The sequence below is a fragment of the Stenella coeruleoalba genome, assembly GCF_951394435.1.
Source record: "Stenella coeruleoalba genome assembly, chromosome: 8".
In the NCBI taxonomy this organism is placed as follows: Eukaryota; Metazoa; Chordata; class Mammalia; order Artiodactyla; family Delphinidae; genus Stenella; species Stenella coeruleoalba.
The window spans coordinates 31114316-31126481 of record NC_137154.1 but is presented as its reverse complement, the minus strand read 5'-3'; the positions used below and the strand labels follow the sequence as shown (position 1 = coordinate 31126481).

Genomic DNA, 12166 nt, shown 5'->3' with positions numbered 1-12166 from the left:
GTCTCCAGACATTGCCAAATGGTCCCTGGGGGACAAAATCACCCAGTTTAGAACACTGCCTTAGGGGATATGAGTTTTTCAGATCTTTCCTTCTTGAAAACTTGAAGAATGCAAGGGAGCCCTGGACTTGGAGACAGAGAGAAACTGGAGTTTTTAGCTGGAGGTTAGCCTTAGGTGTGGAAGTGGTGATAGGAAATAAAGTAGTGATAGGAGAAGCTGTGTCTCCTCCTTCCTTCAGGAGCAGCCCTGGGCATGCATCTTATCTAGATGCGGGACGTGTGCCCGAGCAAGCAGAGCCCCTCAGAGCCCCGGTTTAGGATGAATTCAGCCCTTATTCCTGCAGATGAACTCATTTGTCTCAGAACACTGCAGTGCCTTTCTGAACACAAACGTACGTCTCAATTTTTCAAAGAGAGGTAATAAAGGCAGGAGATTTTCTTTTATATATTGGAGTCTTGTCAAGAGATTTTAACTTGAAGTCAAACTCCCAAGATTTAAGTGCTAACTTTGCCTTCTACTAAAAGGCACATCATCAATCTGGACCTATGTTTAAGAAATGGTGCCTGAGGTAACATTTTATGAACTGTAAAACACTAAACAGATATAAATTGGTTTTTAGTATTCATAGTGAAAAACCCCAAAGTCTCTTTTTTCTTTATTCAAAATGGCCTAGAAGCAGATTTTAATGGTTTAAAATATGTAGGCTCGCTTGGCAGCCCTCTTCCTTACGGGCATTATTTGTTAGTGTCTTTACTGCCACCTAGTGGCAGGTGAAAGTGAGATTGGATAGGTATAAGCTCTGTTCACATTCCGGGTACTGACTTTTCACGTAGGTGGCACCTGACTCCTTCTCCATTAGCAGTGACTAGGGATGTAGAATCATTTCAAGAAGAGATGTGGAGGACTTGTGAGTTTGAAACCACACATTCATAGGGGCTTCCTGGTATTAATTTTCTCCAGGTACGTTTAGCAGCTAAACTGGAGTAAATTCATTCAGATTGGAAATTTTCAGAGCAAGGGGGCAAAAAGACAAGGTGGCAATGGAGAGGATGATACTGGCAAGCTGAAATGATAAGTTATGAGGTCTAGGATGGCCAGGGAGGGGAGTGAAGTTGAAGTCAGTGTGGCCCTGTAATTAAAATTTAGGGTTTAGAATAAGATAAATGGGCACTTGAATCCAGTCTCTAACAACTCTATGTTCTGGGCAGTGGTTCTCAACCCATGGCCTGCAAATCTCCTTCAGGGTCCATGAGGTCAATACTATTTTCATAATAATACTAAGATACTATTTGCTTTTTTCACCACATTGACATATGCACAGATGGTACAAAAGCAGTGGGCTAAAATTTTCTGGTGGCTTTGCATCACTCAAGGCAGTGGCACCAAAAAATACTAGTAATGATTCTATTTCTCACCACTCTACATTCACCATTTTTAAAATGCCAGTAAGAAATTTCAGAATGTCTTTGATGAAGCAGTAATAATTATTCATTTTAACCAAACCTCCACCCTTGAATAAATGTCTTCTCAATATTCTATTCGACAAAATGCAGAGTGCGCATAAAGGGCTTCTGCTACATCCTAAAGTGTGATGAGCGTGTCAAAGAAAAGTGCAAACTTTTGGAGTTGCAAACTAAAGAAACTTTTTTTTTTAACATGAAATAAAATTGTCAGACAAGCTATGAGTATTCAGACTTGGGTATTAGCAAACACTCTTTTACAGAATGCACAAAACTAGCTTGTCATTTTAAGGAAAATAATTGACAATATTTGTTGAGCTTTAAAGCTTCCCCATACTTATAGGGTTTTTTTTTCCGATAAAAGTCAGTGACGATATTAACAATTGTGCTTTTTCATGGTCTATAGTAAAAATACATCAACATTTGGAAGATCTGCATAATTCAGGGAACACATGTTCTCCAAATGGCCCCAATTTGATGTTACAAAATCTTGCATGGATAAATGACAAATTCAAAGTACAAGATAGACCTATGGATTTTAACGCAAAATCCATATGGAACGATGCATATGAAAGTTCAGTTACACGAAGATTCCACCTTACAACTAAACTTTAAGAAATGACCACAAATAGAGCTTTGGTATAATATCAAAGAAAAATATTGACATTTATCTGAAATGATATTAAAATAGTCTTCCTTCTTCCACCTACTTGTCTGCATGAGGCCAGATTTTCTACTTACCCTTCAACCAAAACAACATATTGCAATAGATTTAATGCAGGTTTGAGTATCCAGCTGTCTTCTATTAAGGCAGGCATTAAGGTGTTTGCAAACATGTAAATCAATGTCATTCTTCTTGCTATGTTTTTTTCTTTTGGAGTATATAACTATTTTTCAAATGTGTTATTCATATTATTTGAATGGATGTGATAGTTATTTTAAATGAATGAACATAAATTTCTATTTCAGTTGCTAATGTGGTAGATATCAATAGATATTCCCCTATGCAAAAAGCTCCTTGAGATCCTCAACAACTTTTTTAAATGTAAAGGGTATCTGAGACCAGAAATTTTGACAGTTATAGGCCTAGAGAAAGTCATTTAGTCTCTGTAAATCGTAGTTCTTCTATCTATGTGGTGAAGATAATAATAATATACATGTTCCAAGGCTATTGTAAAACTTAACCCTGATCACAGTTTAATACCTAACCACCAGAGTAGGGAATTTTGCCTTTTTTGTTTACTGTTGAATACCAAGCATCCAGAATTGTTCTAACAAATCATCGGTCCTCCATAAATATGTATTGAATAAGTTAATAAATTACAAATAAACATGTTTATCAATTGGCTGTTTGATGTTAATTATCCAAATCGTGTTACATGTTTATATATATTTATTCAGTTTCAATGCATAGGAAGTAATTACCACAATGCCTAGTGCATAGTAAACACTTAATAAAACATAAGCCAAGTGATAAGGCAAAATAGAAACTATCGGAGGGAAATGGCAGGCAAGAGTCTGTCTCATTAAGGCATAATCACAGTTGTAATGGGAGTCAGAGAATAGAATCAGAGAGCTGAGTTGCTACGAGTTTATAATTATAATGAAAGGCATAATGGCACTTATTAAATCTTGTCATTGGTAATGAAGGAATTGGACTAGAAATTCATGAATCTCTGAATCACACATGCTTTCTTTTCTTTTCTCCCAGTTGTTTAACAGGTTATGTCAACAATAGCCTATCCTTCTTTGACCTGAGTGAGCTTGGCATGGGAAAATCTGGTTATTGCAGGTATTTACTTATAAATTATAGTTATCTTTTCTTTTTGCTTTCACCATTCCATCTCCTCATGCTAATGGGTCCATTTAAACTGTCATTTTGGAGTTTTGGCAAATTAAGAACATTTGGGGCCGCCACATTTTGGTCTTTGTTCTTCAAATTCTTTGTTTTTGTGGATTTTAGGTACCGAGACTACAGAGGTCCTCCTTGGAGTTCCAAACCCTATGAATTTACCCTACAATACTGGCATATCCTCGCTGCTAGATTGGCCTTCATTATTGTGTTTGAGGTTAGTCACAGGCTGATAAAATTACTCTAGGTAAACGCTTTTCTGACTGATATATTAGTTGCCTTTTTTTTTTTTAAGATTTATTATTTATTTATTTATTTTTGACTGTGTCAGGTCTTAGCTGCGGCATGAGGGATCTTCGTTGAGGCATGTGGGCTCTTCGTTGCAGTGCACGGGCTTCTCTCTAGTTGTAGTGTGCAGGTTTTCTCTCTCTAGTTGTGACTCGCAGGTTCCAGGGCACGTGGGCTCTGTAATTTGTGGCACGCAGGCTCTCTAGTTGAGGCGCGTGAGCTCAGCATTTGCGGCGTGCGGCCTTATTTGCCCCGCGGTATGTGGGATCTTCGTTCCCTGACCAGGGATCGAACCAGTGTCACCTGCACTGCAAGGTGGATTCTTTACCACTGGACCACCAGGGAAGTCCCTAGTTGCGTTTTCGAAGTCAGTTTCTCACTGACTTCCAAAACAGGACTTGAGTATGTCCCTGTAAAAGGTTCAGATACAAGGAAACCACTATGACATGCAAAAAAGCAAGAACTGAATAATGTAAGTTAAAGAGTATTTATATCAGAAATCTAGGATAATCTCTAGGTCCACGGGTGGATCTAGAGATTATCATACTAAGTGAAGTAAGCCAGACAGAGAAAGACAAATATCATATGATGTCACTTACTTGTGGAATCTAAAAAAATGCTACAAATAAACATTTACAAAACAGAAACAGACTCACTAACATAGAAGACAAACTTATGGTTACCAAAGGGGAAAGGGGAGGGATAAATTAGGAGTTCAGGATTAACATATTCACACTACTATATACAAAATAGATAACCAAAAAGACCTAGTGTATAGCACAGGGAACTATATTTTGTAATAACTTATAAGGGAAAAGAATCTGAAAAAAAATAGATATATTTGTATGTATAACTGAATCACTTTGCTTTACACCTGAAACTAATACAACATTGTAGATCAACTCTACTTCACCTTAGTTTTGAGCCTCCTAATAACCAAATTTAAAAAGTAAGGTTTGTTTTCATCATCTAACAAAAGAACCCATATTTATTCATCGGGGTGGAGAGACTTATTTTCTGAACAATCAACTCTAATTATAGTTGATCATGTGTATTTGTACAGCAACAGTGCATAATTCAATAAATTATGCCTGAGAACACTTTTATAAAACGTGCACAGATTTTGATGATCAGAGTCATGCAATAATTTTAGGTTGTAGTCTGTGAAGAAATTTTGGAGAAGCTACAATATTATTGCCTTGCTTAAAAAATAACCAGCTTGATACAGTGAAGAACTTAGCACTGGAATATATTGAGTATCTACTCACTAAGGTCTATGGAAAAACTTTAAATGCATCTGTTTCCTATGGCCAAAATTATGGAGAGAAAAAGATAGCCATACATAAGACTTTTTGCATATGAAATAAGGTTTAATCCAGGACTAAATTCTATTATTTAGTGACTCTATGGGCCTATAAAAATGTCTCCTGATGAAGTTTGACTTTCTATTTTATTATAGGTAGCAAAAGAGTTTAAAGCATATTTCCAATCCAATGATTCCAAAAAGTCTTTTTTATTGTGTGTGTTAAAATGTACACTTTTTTCTTCTTCATCTTCTTTTGGAGCTCAGGTAGAAAGTCTTAATCAAATGCCTCAATTAACAGCAACCTACCATCATGGATGCATAAGCCCAATGATTCCTTCTTTTTTTTTTTCCTCTTCATTCCCCATTACCCACCCACTCCAAAAGCACTCACTGTCTTTTCTTCTGTGGAAGATTTACCACATCTTTATTTGAATATATGTTTGTTTATAAGTATATTGAATATATATGTGTGTGTGTGTGTATATATATATATATATATATATATATATATATATATAGTATTATTTTAAGTATTCTTTTCCAAAATTACCTCAATAGTATTATATAATAATTAATTTTTATCTCTTACCCATTATACTTTTTCAGATCTAGAGAGACATCTATCCATGAGATTTATAATTTCTTTTGTCTATTTATGATATTTCATCAAAATTAAATACCATATTCCCCTAAGGATAGGTGCTTAGACCTACAATAATGCTCTCTACCTCAATAAATCTTTAATTAAGAATCTTGGGCATGTTACCTTGTAAACATATTTAAGGGTTTTTAAGGAGTATCTTACTCAGGTGTGGAATTGTTAGCTTATACATGTACTCGGTTTCATGTAATACCAACAGATTGCTCTTCAAAATTCTCTTGGATTTTCACCAGCTTTTCATAGTATCTGAATTTCTAACATTTTGCAGTTGTATAAGAGTAAGGTAATATTTTGCTTTAATTTTTTTTGTTTTAGTCTGTTTACTAATGACACTGACCATCATTTTTAGTACTAGAAAGCCATTTGGGCTTCATTTTTTTGTAAATTTATAACCTTGATCCATTTTTGGTTGAGTTACCAAATTTTATGATTTCCTTATATATTCTACATATTAATCTTCACCAGTTATATACACAGCAGATATCTTTTCATTGTCCATAACCTATTAACTTTATGTGTAAACAGATAATGTTCAATTTTGATGTAGTCAAGCGCATCATTGTTTTCCTTTTACGGTTTGTGCTTATTTTGTATAGCTTATTTAGGACATTTTCCTTATCTCCTATTCAAAAAGATATTCTACTACATTTTTTACTATTAACTTTACAGTCTTACCTATCACATGTCTTTAATACCAGGAGTTTTTATAGAGTCTGAGGGAAAAGGTTATTCTCCATATAATGAAATAATTTTTGTACTGCTATTTACTAAATCATCTCTTATCTATCCACTGATTTGTAAATCCATTTCTGTAATATTCCAAGTTCCTACGTAGTCATGTGTGTATCTCTGGCCTCAGTATTCTGACTTATCACTCCATTTGTCTGTTCCTGGATCACTATTGCACTATTTAAATGCAATATTTAAATATGTCATATCTGATAAAGCAAGTGACCACCCATCCTGCCACACTTGCTCTTATTTAAAAAAATTATCTTAGCTATTTGGAGTTATTAACCATTCACATAAATTTTAGAAGCCATTTTTCAGGTTCCCCTGAATATTGAGCAAGGACTTTGGTTAGAATTACATTTGTAGAAATCAAATTTTGACTTATTTACAAAATCTGTGCTGTTTCATTAATGAATGTAGAATTTATTCAAATCATTCTTATCTCCTTTAATAGAATTTTAAATATTCTCTTACTTATTTGTACCTTTTTATTTCTAGAAACTTTATAGATATTTTTATTGCTGCTATGAGTACTGTCTTAAACTTCATTATATGATTCGCTTGATTTTTGCCGGAATACAAATAGTCTTTCTAAGATGAGCATACCTCCTTGTTTAAGTACCTTACTGGTTCTAGTATTCTGTCTATTAAATTGGTTGGGATTGTCTTTTCAAATGATAATACCACCTGCAAATAACAAAAGTTTTGTATGTTTACTTCCAAGGTTTATGTTTCATTGCTTTTGTTTGCCTTACTGTGTTGCTGGAAACTTCAATATGGTGTTGAATAGCAGCAGTGTGAACAAACATGTCTTTTTTCCAACTTCAGTGGAAATACTTCTGATTTTTTTCTTTAAGTATGATATCTGCTGTAGGTTTTTTGTTTCAGATGATCGGTTATGATAGTGTCTTGATAAATGGGTATCAAACTCTAGCTTTAAAAAAGATAGATCTACTTTTTAATATTAAGCCATCCTTGCATATCAAACTCTCTCTGTGAATCAGTTTATAGGTTTCTCTATTACTATCGTATAGGACTTGGAGCATATTCTTTCTTACTAATTTAATTTGTAACAAATGTTTTTAATTTTTATATCTATACTCTTGAGTCACATTGCTGGCTATTTCTGTGAATATCAAATATTTGGTCAGGAAAGAAGCTCTTGATCTGCTTCTCTATGGGAAAATATGACCTGCTTTTCTATGATCTATCAGTACTATGCAGTCCTGGGACACATAGAGCAAGCCCAGTTAAAAGTGCCTTCTTCCTTTCCACGTAGAGACTACTGTCGCAAAGTCCTTTAGGTGAATGGGTTCTTTTCTACAGATCATCCTAAGTCTGTCAATCAGATTTTTCTTCTTTCATGAGAAATTAAAAGACTTATTGTTCATGCGAAAAGAAATAGGATGCATTTATAATAGTCGGAGATAATATTTAAGTAGTGCTTATACTGTGCGAAGCACTCCTTTCAAATATATTTACTCGTTTAATTTTTATACCAACCTTTAAGAGACACTATTATTAGAATCACTTTAGAGCTGAGATATAGAGAACATAGGTGATTTGCATAAGGTTACACAACTAATGAGTGTCAGAGTAGGGTTCAAACATAGGCAGTCTCAGTCAGCATCTGTACTTTTAACCACTGGTGTATTACCTTCTGATTTTTGTCCCTGCTTTTTTTAAATACAATACTTTTATCAGTTTATTTTTTAAATCTATTTTTATCATAGAATAAATAATTAATAGAGAAGATATTTTAGAGCAGTTATAACAACATATGCTTTCAATAGAGTAGAGATTCTGAAACATGTATGTGCTGGGGGTTGAGTCCAAATCCAGCATCACAGGCAGGACTGTATTCTGTGTGTTTTGTACACTGTGTATTATAATCTGTCGAACAAGGATTGTCCCTGTACGTGATCTCTCTGTGTATAACAAAGCATATCATAACAGTATTGCATAATATATAAGGTTTTTATAGGTGTGAATTTCAGATTCATTCAATGTTTATAAGGTGACATCAACATGTCTTTGTTGGAATACTTATGTGATGGAAGGCAATAATTGTATTCCCAATATAATTTTGAAAATATTAATATTCTAGATGGAACATACTGAGTTCCGATGCTTGATTGTAAGGCAAATGCAACATTGTTCATGACTTCTGTTTTATAATTAGCATTTCAGAATCATTGAAAATGTACTTTCTTCTCTTAAATTTTCAGCACCTTGTTTTTGGAATCAAGTCATTCATTGCCTACCTGATTCCAGATGTACCAAAGAATCTATATGACCGAATACGACGGGAGAAGTACTTAGTCCAAGAAATGATGTATGAGGCTGAACTAGAACATTTGCAACAACAACGGAGAAAAAGTGGTCACCCTGTTCACCATGAATGGCCTTAGTTGATACCTGTTGTCCAGCAGGGGCAATACCATTAGTGGGCATGATGGCAACTTCAAATTCTAGGTGGGATCTAGGGGGAAGGCATACCTGGCAAAACATATGTGTAATATGTTACTTGGAAATGCATCACAGCCATCTCTGGGATTTGAAATATCCAAGCTTCTAGGGAAGAAAACAAATGACCCATGACCTTAAAAAAAATGGTTAAATTGACATTGCAGGAAGCCAGGATCTAATTCTCAGAACCAGCCTCAGGGAGTTGTGTGTTTGGAAACCTCCACCTTCCATCAGCTGCAGTGTAATAGGAAGGGTGATGATGAGGTTTCTAGAGACAGATTTCCATGTAAATGTACACAAGCCAGGCATGACTTAAAGTATCATGTGGTCCTCACCCACATACTAATCTTTGGATGTCTTTGGAACCTTAGGCTGAGTTGAGATACTTACAAGAAATGGCAAATCAATTATTACCTTTGCTGCCTGAACTCCATGTCCCTCCAGCTTACTGTTTCATAGAAATTTCCCTTATTTCTTGGTGAGATTTTGGATCTGTGCCACAGGGAATTTATGCTGCTTTACACTGACTATGCAGTTGAAGAGTTGCACATCTTTAGTAGTCAAACCAAAAATCTAAGACTCCAAAAAGAATACCATTCATTGAAATAATATTCTATTGCATTGGCTACATTCTAATCTGTTTTATCACTGGCAGATTCAGTTTTACTGCATTTCTTTTTTTTTTTTGCTAAACGCCAATAGAGCCACAGAGTTATACAATATGGAAGCATGTTCTCATATCATTTAGAACATGATGAATCCATATTTTACTGTGGAAAGCTGTTTTATAGTATATTTAATTTCCACCTCCCTGATTTATTACAACACTCTCACAGAATAACTTGAAATGCTGTAAATATGTTGGTTTTCCTTGTACCTTTGCACCTGAACAATATGGAATGCAAGTTACAATTCATGCAGCTCTGAGACCAGTTACACAGTACGCCATTGTGGCTTATTTATTCAGGAAAACAGAAGCCAGATGCTTTGCAACACTTAAGCTTTTCCAACAATGTGCACTCTTGCTCCTGAGCTGATGAAAAACAATGCATGAATATAAATTTATATTATTTGTAAAAAACATACATTTTTTTGAGTTTTACTTTCTTTTCATCACTGAAGGGAGTTTTCTGTTATTATTTCTTTGGTAGATTGGTTTGGTTTATTTTTGAAAACTCACTAGAAACAAAAATTAATTGCGCAAGACATCATTTTGCTTTGTTGTGGAGTTGCTGTTTCTCTGAACTCTGTATCTGTGAGTGTGAATGTTCACAGGCTGATGTTGTAGGAATGATGACGCATTCAACTAAAGAAAGTCTGGTGGAGGCATAAACTATGGGAGCAGGATGGGAAAGAAGAGAAGAGTTGAATTAAGAAAATATATGGTAGAAATCAAGACACTTTTTCTTGCAAAACAAAGCTAATCTCAGTTTTCTTCCCCTGGGAATGGGATGAGGAATACATAATCATACAAATATGTGATTATTTTTTGTGCAATTTAACAAAGTACAGTTATTTCCAAATTTTATAAAGATCAGATTAAACCCAATGGGAATAAAGCTACTTTGTAATATATATGCAAGGGTTTCTCTAGCAAGAAAAGTATAAAGTTTCTCTTAACTAGAAAACTATTTTTATAATTTTAACACTGAAATTTTTTTTGACCTTTCCTTCTTTCACTCCAGGGAAAAGCTGATAGATTATAGTTGTTGGTTGGTTGATTGGTTTTTGTCAAAACTATTCGCTTCCCTGCTTGCCCTCTGACTGAACAAGGGGAAGAACCTCAGACTCTAAATTTCCCTCCCACTCCCTTGCCACAAGGGATTCTTCCATTCAGATTCCAGAGAGGTTTTGTTTCTGCCATCTGCTTATTCATAGCAACTAATTCTACTAACTCCGCGAAGGAGCTTTGAACGCCTCCATTTTTGTAGCATCTGCCTTTCCTTTTTTGTTGTTGTTAGTTAAATGTATACACATGCCTGAGGATAAATACTCTCTATGCCTGTTGAAGACATGAATGAACCTGACATTTATGTCCCTTTCTAAATTAGGGACACAAAGACATTTGTCTTATAGCAAAGAATAATGATAGCTCTGTCCTTGAGAATTCTCTTTCTGAGTTATTTTTATATAACCATATTGATTACTAAAGAGAAAAACATGAAAAGAGAAAGGTGTTTTTAATAAAAAATTACAATACATTGATTTAGAAAATGCTTTCTCTGATATTTTTTGAAACCAATGGAAAAATAGAGAAACAATGAAAAAATTATCTGAAATTTTCCTTTTGTGAAACAATGCAGTAGAATCTAGCTATGCCTTCCTCATTGTTGACATCAAAATATTGACAGCCCCTCATGGGTATATCAGTTTTAGAAGACTCTGCTTTAATTGAGAGAAATGTTTTATATCATGGTTTTCAAATGAATACAAATTATTTCTCAAAGATTTATACGACACTATTCTCAGGAAATCTGTATTACATGAATGCTGCTTATATATTTTCTTATTCTAAATTGTTGTCTTTTCAAACAAATAAATAATATATATATGTGCATGCAGTCAGCCTTGACAAGTTGCACAAAGCTGAAGCATTTTCATAGTACAGTATGTGGGAAATCGCTCTAGGTCATAGCTGAAATAGTTTGCAGTTGTCTGAGTCTGTGCACGCACTTTGAGATAAAACGCTCCTGAGTGACTGCATGATGAGATACAACTTCTGAATGCTGCACATTCTTCCAGAATGACTCTTATCTGTTGTATAATGCAATGAAAAGGAATCTTTTTCACTCAATAAATTTTCATGTGATATGGTATTTTTTCCTGTAATCTGCATGTTAAATTTAATCCTGCTTGTTTTTTAAATATTAAGTTGGGATTTGTTGAGCGTGTATGGGGAGAGGGGATTGTTCACTCTTTAGCTCTCCAAGGCAATAGTTTCCTATTCTTGTGGGCCCTTCCCCACTCTTGAAAAGTTTTGACTCTGTGTCTTCCGATAAGCTCATTGTCATCATCAAGGCATTTGCACACGAAAGTGCAGGTGGAGTATCACATTGATCCTAATAATGCTTTGTGTTAGCAAAGTTGGGGGAGGAAGCTTGATCAGTTCTTCTGTCACACAGCATTTTCTTTTTTCACACTTTTGCTGGCTCTATCAATCACCATCAAAATCTCCCTGGAACAGGAATTTTAGCAGATATAATTCATGCCAAGGAAGGAGGACCTATTGGGCCAACTATCAATATGAGGCTACCAAATTGCCCATTTTTTTCTCAACTTGATGGTCAAAATTGAAAATCCAGGTTGTGTAGAGTTGCTTAACTGATAAGGCTGAATTGATTAGTCTGTCAACTGGGGACAGGGAGACGTAGACCCAGGGTGTGTTTGTGTGTATGTGT

At 34.9% G+C, this 12166-nt stretch overlaps 1 protein-coding gene across 3 annotated transcripts in view; it reads left to right on the top strand.

The window, feature by feature from the left end:
- Window positions 1-9780, top strand: part of ANO3 (anoctamin 3) — a 426259-nt gene extending 416479 nt beyond the window's left edge. For all 3 annotated transcript variants that reach the window (XM_079928244.1, XM_079928243.1, XM_079928245.1), the window contains 3 exons: window positions 3172-3252; window positions 3424-3529; window positions 8528-9780. In XM_079928244.1, coding sequence (XP_079784370.1) covers window positions 3172-3252; window positions 3424-3529; window positions 8528-8710 — 370 coding nt within the window. In that variant the 3' untranslated portion in view covers window positions 8711-9780. The remainder of the gene's footprint in view (window positions 1-3171; window positions 3253-3423; window positions 3530-8527) is intronic.
- The last annotated feature ends 2386 nt before the right edge of the window (window positions 9781-12166 follow it).